Genomic DNA, 11,407 nt, shown 5'->3' with positions numbered 1-11,407 from the left:
AGTATATTTCTGCTTATCCAGAAAATAAGCAAGAGTTAGCCAGAAGCCATGAGGGGTCAAGTCAAATCAAGATATAAAATGTTTCCACCTCTTCAGGAGCTCCCCCTACCAGTCATTATCCATTCTTTCTTCCCCAAAGATAACCACTTTTTCTTTTTGTGAGACAGTTTCACTTTTTTGCCCTCTGTAGAGCGCTGTGACATCACAGCTCACAGCAACCTCCAACTCCTGGGCTTAGGCAATTCTCTTGCATCAGCCTCCAGAGTAGCTGGGACTACAGGTGCCTGCCACAACACCCAGGTATTTTTTGTTGCAGTTTGGCCGGGGCTGGGTTTGAAGCTGCCACTCTCCATATGTGGGGCTAGTGCCCTACCCACTGAGCCACAGGTGCCACCCAAGGTAACCACTTTTTGCCTTGTAATATCACAGATTCGTTTTCCTTGTTTTTGAATTTTATATAAGTAGAGTCATAAAGTATGTATTTTTGTGTCTGGCTTCTTCAACATTATGTTTGTGAGCTATTATCCATGTTTTATGTAGTGCCTATTTTTTTATTTTTCTGTGCTGTGTAGTATACTGTGGCATGATTATATAAATACATTATATTTATAATCAATTGTTAATGAGCATTTGAAGGGTGGCACCTGTGGCTCAAGGAGTAGGGCGCCGGTCCCATATGCCAGAGGTGGCGGGTTCAAACCCAGCCCTGGCCAAAAAAAAACCACAAAAAAAAAAAAAAAATGAGCATTTGAAATGCTCAGGTTGTGGCTGTTACAAATAATGCAGCTGCTATGAATGTTCTTGTCCATCTTAGTGCACTTGTAGGTAAATTTTGAGAGAATATATATCTAGAACAGAATTACTAGGTAACATGTATAATTTAGAAATTAACATCACACTGTTTTCCAAAGTGGCTGTAGCAATTTACAACCTCACCAGCAGCCTTTGAGAATAGCTATTGCTCTGCTTCCTAGCCAACACTTAGTATTGCCAGTCTTTCTAACTGGGATTCTGAAGCCTGTATAATGATATCTCCTTAATCATTTTATCAACAGTCAATGATTAATGAAGTTAAATGCTTTTTCACAAGTGTATTTGTCATTTAGATATCCTCTTTGTGATTTCATCTTTTTGTGTTCAGATCTTCTGCACATTTTTCTATTTGGCTTTTTCTTACTTGTGAAGTTCTTTATATATCCTGGACAGAAGCTCTTTGATGATTTCTCTCACCTCATGGCTAGCCTTTTTATTCTCTTAATCTTGTCTTTCTTTTTTTTATTTTTTAGTTTTATTTTTTAATTTTTTGAGACATAGCCTCAAGCTGTCACCCTAGATACTGTGACATCACAGCTCACAGCAACCTCAAACTCCTGGGCTCAAGCAATTCTCCTATCTCCGCCTCCCAAGTAGCTGGGACCAAAGGTGCCCGCCACAACACCTGGTTATTTTTTGGTTGCAGCCGTCGTTGTTTGGCAGCCCGGGCTGGATATGAACCCCCCAGCTCAGGTATATATATGTGGCTGGCACCTTAGCCGCTTGAGCCACAGGTGCCAAGCCAGCGTACCCATTTTCTCTTAAAGAACATCTCAATTCTGACTAGCCACATTCCAAGTGCTCCGTAGTTACTTGCATGGCAGCAGTATTGAACAGAGCAGCTGTAAAGGTTTTTTGTTTTTGTTTTCTCATATAGATTTACAACATCTCTAGAATTATTTTGGTGTATTCAGTGAGGTAGGTCTTAAGTTTCATTTTTGTCTGGGTCCTGCCCAGAGAGCAGCGTCCCCTGAGACCTGTGGAAACTGGCAGCGATTGACTGAAGAAATACAGAGTTAGAAGTGACGGTAAACAAAGACAAGAGAGGCTGGGAGTGGTGGTTCATGCCTGTAGTCCCAGCACTGTGGGAGGCCGAGGCGGGTGGATTGTCTGAGCTCAGAGGTTCAAGACCAGTATGAGTAGCCGTGAGCCAGAGTAAGACCCCGTCTCTACTAACAACATCAAAAACAGCCAGCACCGCAGGAGAAAGAAGAAAATCAACAAAAAAGGAGTACTTCAAACAAAGGAGAATGAACAAGCACACTGAAATTAAAAATAAAAAAAAATTAAAAAAAAAAAGAAAGACGAGACATAGAGTAGAATTAAAAGTGGGAGCTCAATAGACGGGCGTTGTGGCGGGTGCCTGTAGTCCCGGCTGCTCGGGAGGCTGAGGCAAGAGAATCGCTTAGGCCCAGGAGTTGGAGGTTGCTGTGAGCTGTGTGAAGCCACGGCACTCTACCGAGGGCCATAAAGTGAGACTCTGTCTCTACAAAAAAAAAAAAAAAGTGGGAGCTCAGGGGTCCCATTATCTGTTGTGGGATTCCAGCAATGGCCCAATGCTCCACTTGATTTTATTGAATTATGTTTGCACAAAGATTAAGATGAGGGAGGGAACAAAGATGTCAGCAGTTTCTCGGATTGATCATATTAGCTCCTCCTGTTATTAACCTTAAGAGTAGCCTTAACAAATATGAAATCTGGGAGAGCCTCCTGCTTAGGTCACACACACAGATTTCTAGGGTGGTGGTAAGCTCTGCTAGTTCTCTGTAGAGTAAAAAACGCCACCGGAGTTATCTCCTCTGAGGGATCAGTGGGAGGGAGGCATTTTCCTCTCATCACCACCACACCTCTCATCACCTCTTCTGTGATGAGGGATATAAGCTCTTGTGCCCATATCTCAGAGCTCAAGCTACTCCCTTGGTCTCTGCCCCAGGCAAATACCAATCTCCACAATGGGTATCTGCTTTACCTGTTTAATGGGCAGGAAATGCCCTAGAAAATGTATCTTTTCTAGGACTTGCCATAATTTCTTCTATTGCCATTACTCTCCTCAGAGTGCTCACAGACCCAGCAGGGTGTTTGTAAGCTGTATCCCCAACAGGCTAGAATTTCAGAAAAGGCAAGAAACTTGCTAATAATGGCTGGCTTAAATGTAAACTAGCTGACCTTTCTTTGTTCAAACTCATTCAGCTTACTTTTTAGTTTTCCTCTTTTTCTGGGGGTGCTTTCCTTTGCCAAGAATCGGGTCTTCGGTCCCCATTAGCCCATCAGTTTTTTTTTTTTTTCCTACATGGATATGCAGTTAACCCAGCACCACTGATTGAAAATGCTGTACTGTTCTTTCCTTACTCCTCTATTAGCCTCTTTGTCATAGACCAAGTGTCCATATATGTGTTTTTGGTGTCTCCATTCTGTTTCATTGATTTACCTACTCCTGCATCACTACCACACTACCTTTGTAGCTATAGCATTATTGGTCTGAACCTAGTACTATTTTGTTTGCAGATCTTTTGTAGAAAGCAGCTAAGAGTTTTGGCACTGCAGACAGGGTGGGTTGAGGAGTCTGGGTTGAAATGTTGACCACTGTGTAATCCCCAGCAAATCGATCTCTCCATAAACCTCAGTCTGGTTTGTAAGAGGATAAATGTTGTGGGAATAAATTTATGTCATAGCGTTGTTGATACAGCTTCATGAATAAAAAGTGCTTAGAAAGGTCTGGCACATAGTAAGCGCTTGATGAATATTAATGAGGGGGAGGTAGGGAGCTGCTGTTCATTTATGTATCTCTCCCACGCCACCCCTTAATGCCTAACACACTGGCTGGCACGTAGTAGAGGACTCAGTAAATGCTTGTTGAGATAATCAGTTCAGCTACGCAGGCTGCATCAATCCAGGTGGAGAAGGAAGACTGAGAGCGTGGCAGCGCGAGCTGGACGCCAGGGGGAGCACGAACACGTACTCTCCAGCTATCTCGAGAGTTCCCGCGCGCGCCGCGACGTCGTGCGTCCTGTTTTTGGCCGAAGCACAGGAAGAGAAGGCGGAGCTATCCTAAGGCGTGCGGCCTCGCTTGTGGCGTTAGGGGTGTTTCCGGGTTGCGCTCCCGGAAGCAGGAAGTTGTCGTTCTTTCCTCCTCGCCCGGCGGCTGCAGTCCCCGAGGCGGGAGGAGCCCGAAGGGGCGCGGGCCCCGCATGTGAGTGACTGGGGCCCGAGGCTGGGAGGGGGGAGGCCGCCCTGTGACAGAGGCGGTCTGTGACATCCTCATGCAGCCCCTCCCTCGCCGCTACTGCCACACTGTTCCCCAGCGCTAATCCCTTTCCTGAGCCTCTCTCCTTTTGCAGACTGACAGTATTCCCTGGTAGTTCCCCCGGGGTCGACTCCCTTAAGACTTCTCTTTTTTCTTGGCTTCTCCAAGGAGAGCAAAATGAGGTCGACTCTGCTTGAATTTGTTTCTCAGGCGTCACAGCAGTGTCCAAAATGAGCAGCGCTAGCAAAGTTCAGATTTTCTGCCCTTTTGACGTTTGGGATTTTTTTTCTATATATAATAGATTCCCTGCCTCCCTCTGAAACATCTTTTTCTAATAATTAAGGGGGAAACATTTTTTCTCAAAAACTGAACTTGATATATGATAAACCCGGTGTCTCCAATTTCAGAAAGGAATATGACTTGGTTTATTGACATGAGCAAATGAGCTGGTTGTAATCGCCTCTTAGTACCTGGAAACTTACCTTTTTCATGTTCCTGTGGCATTTGAAGACTGATAACCCTGCAGGCCACAGTTTTTCTGTTCTGAGAGTTGTCACATCCTTGGTATTTGCCAATGTTTCTTTTAAAGTATTTAGTCACAGTCACCTTATAATACTGGTCACTCCCGCGTGCTACTAGTGTTCTGACTTTTCTGATTGCTCACTTGTAATTTCCCATTGTGGAATCCTCTACAGACTATCTCAGTTAATAAATTCATCTGTTTGAATTTGAGTTGTCACAACTTCCTCTAGGGAACAACATGTCTAAAAAAAAAAAACTGAATTCAACTGTGCTACAATTAAGTTTTGACTTAAGTTTCACATAGCCCAACTTGCATACCAGAAAGAGGCCTTTTCTGTCTTAGACTGAAACATTTTTCAATACCAAGTTTGAACCCAGTTTCTCCTCAGCAACTTTTCAACACCAAAATAAATGTCCAAGTGCTGGATTCCTAACCTGCTCACCTAAACCCTCATCATCAGGCTGAAGCATTAAAATAAGAAGATTCTACTGGGATCTGGATTTTGAGGGGAGAAAACAAGTAAAATTAATGAACCCTTAGTTGCATTCAACTAGTTGGGGAACAGAATGATCATAGTAGGTCCTTTCTATAAATCTGTTCAACATTGATCAGGTTCCGTGTCTGAGGTAAATGTCTTTGTCCTCAGTGTTTTCTGTTGATTTCTCCATTTATCTCTACTTTCAAGAAACTCACAATTTAGTGTGGGAGGTAGACAGGGAAATAGATGTGATATAAAGTGATGGAGTTGTATAAGGTTCAAAGAGCAAAAACCTTCAGGTCAAAGAGTTCGCTTATTGGAGGAACTACTAGGAGCTAGGTTTTTTAGGCAGAGGAAACTTTGTGTACAAAAGCAAAAAGATGTGATACAGTATGACAGTGTAGAATGTGAAGAAGAATTAATGGGAAATGAGACAGAACCGGTAGGCAGTGACCAGATCATGAAGGGCCACTATAAGTAATTTGGACTTCATCTTATAACAGTTGGTGTTAGGTATTTAATTTGTCTGGATATTGGAACAAATGTTTTACACACATCATTTTGCAATCCTTTTAACAGCATTGTAGGGTAGGCATAATTATCCCCATTTTATAAATCAAAACTCTGAGGCATAGAGAGGATAAGTAGTGTCGTGTGGCAACACAGTTGGTGGAAAAATCTAGAATTTGCATCCAATTTTCCACTTCAAGGGCCTATGCTCTTAACCATCATGCTAAACTGTGCTTCATCAGATGAGTCTTGGAATGTGCTTAACATGAACCAGTTTGTATTTCAGAAAAAATAACTTGTGGACAGGGTAGACCAGTGTTTTTCAACCTTTTTTATCTCATAGCACTTTTTTTTTGGGGAGGGAGGGGAGACAGAGCTTCAAGCTGTCACCTGGGTAGAGTGCACAGCTAACAGCAACCTCCAACTCCTGGGCTTAAGTGATTCTCTTGCCTCAGCCTCCCAAGTAGCTGGGACCACAGGCACCCACCACAATGCCTGGCTATTTTTTGGTTGTAGTTGTCATTGTTTGGCAGGCCGGGGCTGGATTCGAACCCGCCAGCTCAGGTGTATGTGGCTGGCACCTTAGCTGCTTGAGCTACAGGTGCTGAGCCATCATGGCACTCTTCAACCTATAGTTAAACTTCCACAGCACATTTAAATTGTGTTGATCAAAAGAAAAAATGTAAAAAAAGAATGTACTTCTGTGCCTGCTTTGGCCTTCCAGAGTGCTAGGATTACAGGCATGAGCCAATGGGCCTGGCCTAATTAACAGTCTGTAAAAATTTTGGGGACACACCTAAGATCTCGGGGCACACCAATGCGCCACAACACACAAAATCACTGGGGTAGAGGATGGATTAAGGAGGAGGAGAACTGAAAGTGTAGGGTTACCTGTATCTTTGTGATGGCTCATAAAAGAGATGTCAAGGGCCTTGACTATGCCATTAATGCAGAGCTAGAGAGGAGGAAATGAGTATGAGAATTATACAGGAGGTTAAAGCAAGAGGATTTAATGATGGTTTTATTGGTGGGAATGAGGTAGAAGAAGAAGAGTTTTTTTTTTTTTTTTTTGTAGAGACAGAGTCTCACTTTACTGCCCTCGGGTAGAGTGCTGTGGCCTCACACGGCTCACAGCAACCTCCAGCTCTTGGGCTTACGTGATTCTCTTGCCTCAGCCTCCTGAGCAGCTGGGACTACAGGCGCCTGCCACAACGCCCGGCTATTTTTTTGTTGCAGTTTGGCCGGGGCTGGGTTTGAACCTGCCACCCTCGGTATATGGGGCCAGCGCCTTACTCACTGACCCACAGGCGCCGCCCGAAGAAGAAGAGTTTTTAAATTTGGAGGACTAGTGTTTCCATTAAGAAAAGGAGTACAGCAGTAGGAATGGGTTGAAGGGAAAAAATAAGTTCACTTATGGGCACAGTACATGTATGGAACTATGTGAGATTTGGATCACAGTGTCTTCTGAGTAGTTCAATAGACCTTGAATTCTGGCCAGAGTTTTAGACTGGAGAAGAGATATGGGAATCAGTAATGACTGGTGGTTAAAGTATTGGAGGGAATGGGAAGAAGGTCAAGGACTACTGTGGTGGACACCAGCATTGGGGAGAGAATAAGAGAATTATGCCAAGCTTTTTGAGTGGTCCAGTGGCTACTGCAGAGAGGTCAGATAAGGTAGTAACTGAAAAACATCCTTTGGATTTGATATTTAGAAAGCCACTGGTGACCTTAGTGAGAACAATATTTGTGGGGTGAGAGGGCAGAAATGTGACTTCAGCAGGTTAATAAACAATTGGTAACCTGAGAAGTGAAAGTGGTTCTCAACCTTCCTAATGCAGGTTCCCTTTAATACAGTTCCTGTGGGTCGCTGCTCTAACAGGTCTAAGCACTGATAGAATCAAGTTCACTTTTACAAATTTTTCTCTGTGGCAAAGCTCAATTCTGCCAGAGTTGGATCTTCTTTTGCAGGTAAAGAGATTGGATCACCATCAAGCCTCAGCTGATGTCACTCAGTCCCCTCATGCTTGATGTTTGGCTGTGACTTTGTGATTGATTTTTTTTTAAGAGGCCAGATTTTTTTGTTGTTGTTCAATTAACATATCCAACTACATGCCAATACTATCCCTCTGTGAGATAATAAAAAATGTGTCCAGACATCCAGGGAGCTCAGAATCTTCTTTCAGTTTAGAACCACTGATCTCACCAAAACCAAAAGGAGGGCTCATTACCAAGATCCCAAGGTGCTCTTAGAAATATCTCCCAAGTTACTACCTGATGGATAACTTGGGGAGTGTGTCACAATCTCTGGGAAGAAGGATGTGCAGCTTGCACAAAATATATTCAGTATTGTAATATTATTCTATACTTGAACTAACAAAAAAGAAAAAAACTTGTACTTTGCCATACAAACTGGGAGTTTGATGGGATTTCTGTATGTTTCAAAAGGGGACAGAGGTTTATGGAGATTGCCAGACAGCCATCAAAAGTGATTATAGTTGATCCTCTCACCTCACCTGCACTTCTGTCCCCTTCAAGCTTTTCCTAGGAGCACACCAATGTCATCCTCTCTTTTGCCCCAGGGATTCCTCCATGTGTTCCTACCTCCCAACAGATGCATTTTACAATTTTTACTGGAATTTTTTCTAGAATTCCTTTCCGGATTTTTTTCTTTCTGGTGTTCTACTGAGTTTTAATGGATTTTGAATGGATATTGTTGGATAATTTATTATCATCATTTAAATGAACATTATCCTACTTTCTTAGAATGTTTTTGTTAATTTAAACAGGAAATTACTATCTCCAGAATCAGTCATCACAGACAGATGAAAAAAACATTGTAATAAATTATTACTTTGTTCTTTTTGCAGGAATCATTATAGTCAGTCACTTTCCAGTTCTCAGCCACTCAGTTGTGATCAAGGGATACGTGGTTTCAGAACTGCCCGCTCAGAATAGGAAAACACTTGGTAAGGGAGGCAGCCTATATAAAGGTGGAAAGCACCAACCTGGAAGTCAGGCACCCTTGGGCCTACATCCTGGCACATTATGAAAACATTCTGAGCCTTAGTAAAGTTTGTGAACATCTATGAAATGGGATTAATCACACCTACCTTATGAGAACACGGTGGTTCACTGAGATAATATTTCTAGAGTGTTTATTATAGTGCCTGGCATATAGAGTGGGAATAGGAATAAAAATGCAATTGAAAGTGTAGCTTTAGTTTCTAATTAATTGAATTTTTCTCCTTCTGGAAGTGTTCATAGATTCTTAGAATTTTGGAGCTAAAGGAGAATTTAAAGAACTTTTGATCTAATTATCTTATTTTTGGCTGCAGAAATAGAGCAAGTAACTAGTGATTGGCAAAGCTTGTGTGAAGACTCAGCCCTCTCTTCTAATCCAGTGCTGCTCCCATTTTTCCAGCTATAACATTCAAATACAACTCCATGAGAATCAAAAAGGAATTCTTAGCACGTATGACAAATCATGCCTTGCTTCCTCCCTGTGGTGCGATGGCCGCGCACCACCGCACATCTCTGATTCATTTGTGTCCAGTGGTGTTCCTTAGGAGTAACTGGGAATTTTTTGATTACAAAATTAATATAGGAAAGGTTTGGAAAATATGAAAAAAAAAAAAGAAAGTCAAAAGTAACTATAATCTCATTTCCCAGAGATCATCTATTCCTGACTTAACTTTAATTACAAATGCTGCATCTTGATTCGGCGCCTGTGGCTCAGGCGGCTAAGGCACCAGTCACATACACCTGAGCTGGTGGGTTTGAATCCAGCCTGGGCCAGCCGAACAACAATTGCAGCTGCAACCAAAAGATAGCCGGGCGTCATGGCGGGTGCTTGAAGTCCCACCTACTTGGGAGGCGGAGGCAGGAGAATCGCTTGAGCCCAGGAGTTGGAGGTTGCTGTGAGCTGTGATGTCATAGCACTCTACCCAGGGCAACAGCTTGAGGTTCTGTCTCAAAAAAAAAAGAAAGAAAGAAAAGAAATGCTGCATCTCAATTTGTGTGTGTGTGTGTTGTTGTTGTTGTTAGTACAGCTCTTAATGCTTTGTAATCCTTTCTCATCATAAATTGCTTAGTGAAAGGAGTGTGAGGTCCAGATGAGGCTCAGGTGACGACTGTGTGATCTCAGATAAGTCATTCCCTCCCCTAGAAATCTACTTTCTATAGATTTGTGTGCTCTTGACTTTTCATATAAATGCAGTCAGATAATAGGTCGTCTTTTGTGACTCTCATCTTTCACTTAGCACATTTTAGGTATCATTTTGTAGCATGTATCACTACTGCATTCCTTCATATTCAATAATACTGTGTTATGTGGACATACCACATTTTGTTTATCCTTTTGTCAGTTCTTGAGTTGCTTCCATTTTGGTGCTATTCTAAATAATACTGCTGTTAACATTTGTGTTCAAGTTTTTGTGCGGACTTGTTTTCAGTTCTCTTGGGTACATACCTAGGAGTGGAATTGCTGAGTCAAATGGTAATTCTGTTTAACTTTTTGAGGAATGTCAAACTTTTCCAAAGTGGCTGTGCCATTTTATATCCCCACCAGCAGTGTACAAGAGTTCCACTTGCTCCATGTCCTCACCAGCACATATTATATGACCTCTTTTTTGGTCGAGGGGGAGGGAGACAGAGTCTCCCTCTGACACACTGGGTAGAATGACATGGCATCATCCTAACTCACAGCAACTTTAAACTTTTGGACTCAAGCTGTCCTTACCTCAGCCTCCTGAGTAGCTGGGACCACAGGCATGCAAAACCATGCCCAGAGAATTTTTTTTTTGTTTTTAGTAAAGATGGGGTCTCACTCTTGCTCAGGCCTTGAACTTGAACTCCCAAGCTTAAGCAGTCCTGCTTCAGCCTCCCAGAGTGCTGGCATTATAGCACTGAGACACTGCACCAGCACTATTATCTGACTTTTTTTTTTTTTTTTTTTTGCGGTTTTTGGCCGGGGCTGGATTTGAACCCACCACCTCCGGTATATGGGGCTGGTGCCCTACTCCTTGAGCCACAGGCGTCACCCTTATTTGACTTTTTGATCATAACTATCCCAGTAGATGAGAAATGTTACTGTGATTTCGATCTCCATTTCTCTGCTGGCTAATAATGTTTACTATATTTGTATGTGTTTATTGGGCATTTATATAGTTTTTCTGGGGCTAAATCAGATCCTTTATTTTTGATTATGTTATTTATTGGTCTTTTATATTGGTTTGGAAGAATTCTTATGTATTCTGTATACTAGTCACCATCAGATACATGACTTGCAAATATTTTCTTTCATTCAGTGGGTTATTTTACTTTCATAGTGGTATCATTTGAAGCACAAAAGTTTTTAATTTTTATTTATTTATTTCTTTATTTTGAGACAGAGCCTCAAGCTGTTGCCTTGGGTAGAGTGCCATGGCATCACAGCTCACAGCAACCTTCAACTCCTGGGCTGAAGCGATTCTCCTGCCACTGCCTCCCAAGTATCTGGGACTATAGGCGCCCGCCACAGCTATTTTTTGGTTGCAGCTGTCATTGTTGTTTGGTGGGCCCGGGCTGGATTTGAACGCGCCAGTTCAGGTGTATGTGGCTGGTGCCTTAGGTACCAAGCCTATTTTTTTCTTTTTTCTTTATTTATTTTTATTAGAGATGGGGTCTTACTACGTTGCCCAGGCTAGAGTGCAGTGGCTATTTACAGGTGTGATCCCACTCCTGATCAGCATGGGAGCTTTGACCTGCTCTATCTCTGACCCAGGCTGGTTCACCCCTCCTTAGGCAACCTGGTGGTCCCCTGCTCCTGGGAGGTCACCATATTGATGCCGAACTTAGTGCG

The 11,407-nt window shown here is 42.6% G+C and overlaps 1 protein-coding gene across 9 annotated transcripts in view; it reads left to right on the top strand.

Moving 5' to 3' along the window:
• Positions 1 to 3,823: 3,823 nt before the first annotated feature.
• C9H6orf89 (chromosome 9 C6orf89 homolog) overlaps positions 3,824 to 11,407 on the top strand; it is a 48,523-nt gene continuing 40,939 nt past the window's right edge. For 8 of the 9 annotated variants that reach the window (XR_008382443.1, XR_008382442.1, XR_008382441.1 and 5 more), the window contains exon 1: positions 3,874 to 4,003. Coding sequence is in view for 5 of the 9 variants with exons in the window: in XM_053602497.1 (XP_053458472.1) it covers positions 4,002 to 4,003 (2 nt within the window). In the remaining 4 variants the exon portion in view is untranslated. Of the gene's footprint in view, positions 4,004 to 11,407 lie in introns of all 9 variants that reach the window. The other variant, XM_053602495.1, reaches the window with a different exon arrangement.

This window comes from Nycticebus coucang, chromosome 9, assembly GCF_027406575.1.
Source record: "Nycticebus coucang isolate mNycCou1 chromosome 9, mNycCou1.pri, whole genome shotgun sequence".
NCBI classification, from domain to species: Eukaryota; Metazoa; Chordata; class Mammalia; order Primates; family Lorisidae; genus Nycticebus; species Nycticebus coucang.
Note: the sequence above shows the minus strand (reverse complement) of the source record. Positions and strands in the feature narration are given on the sequence as shown.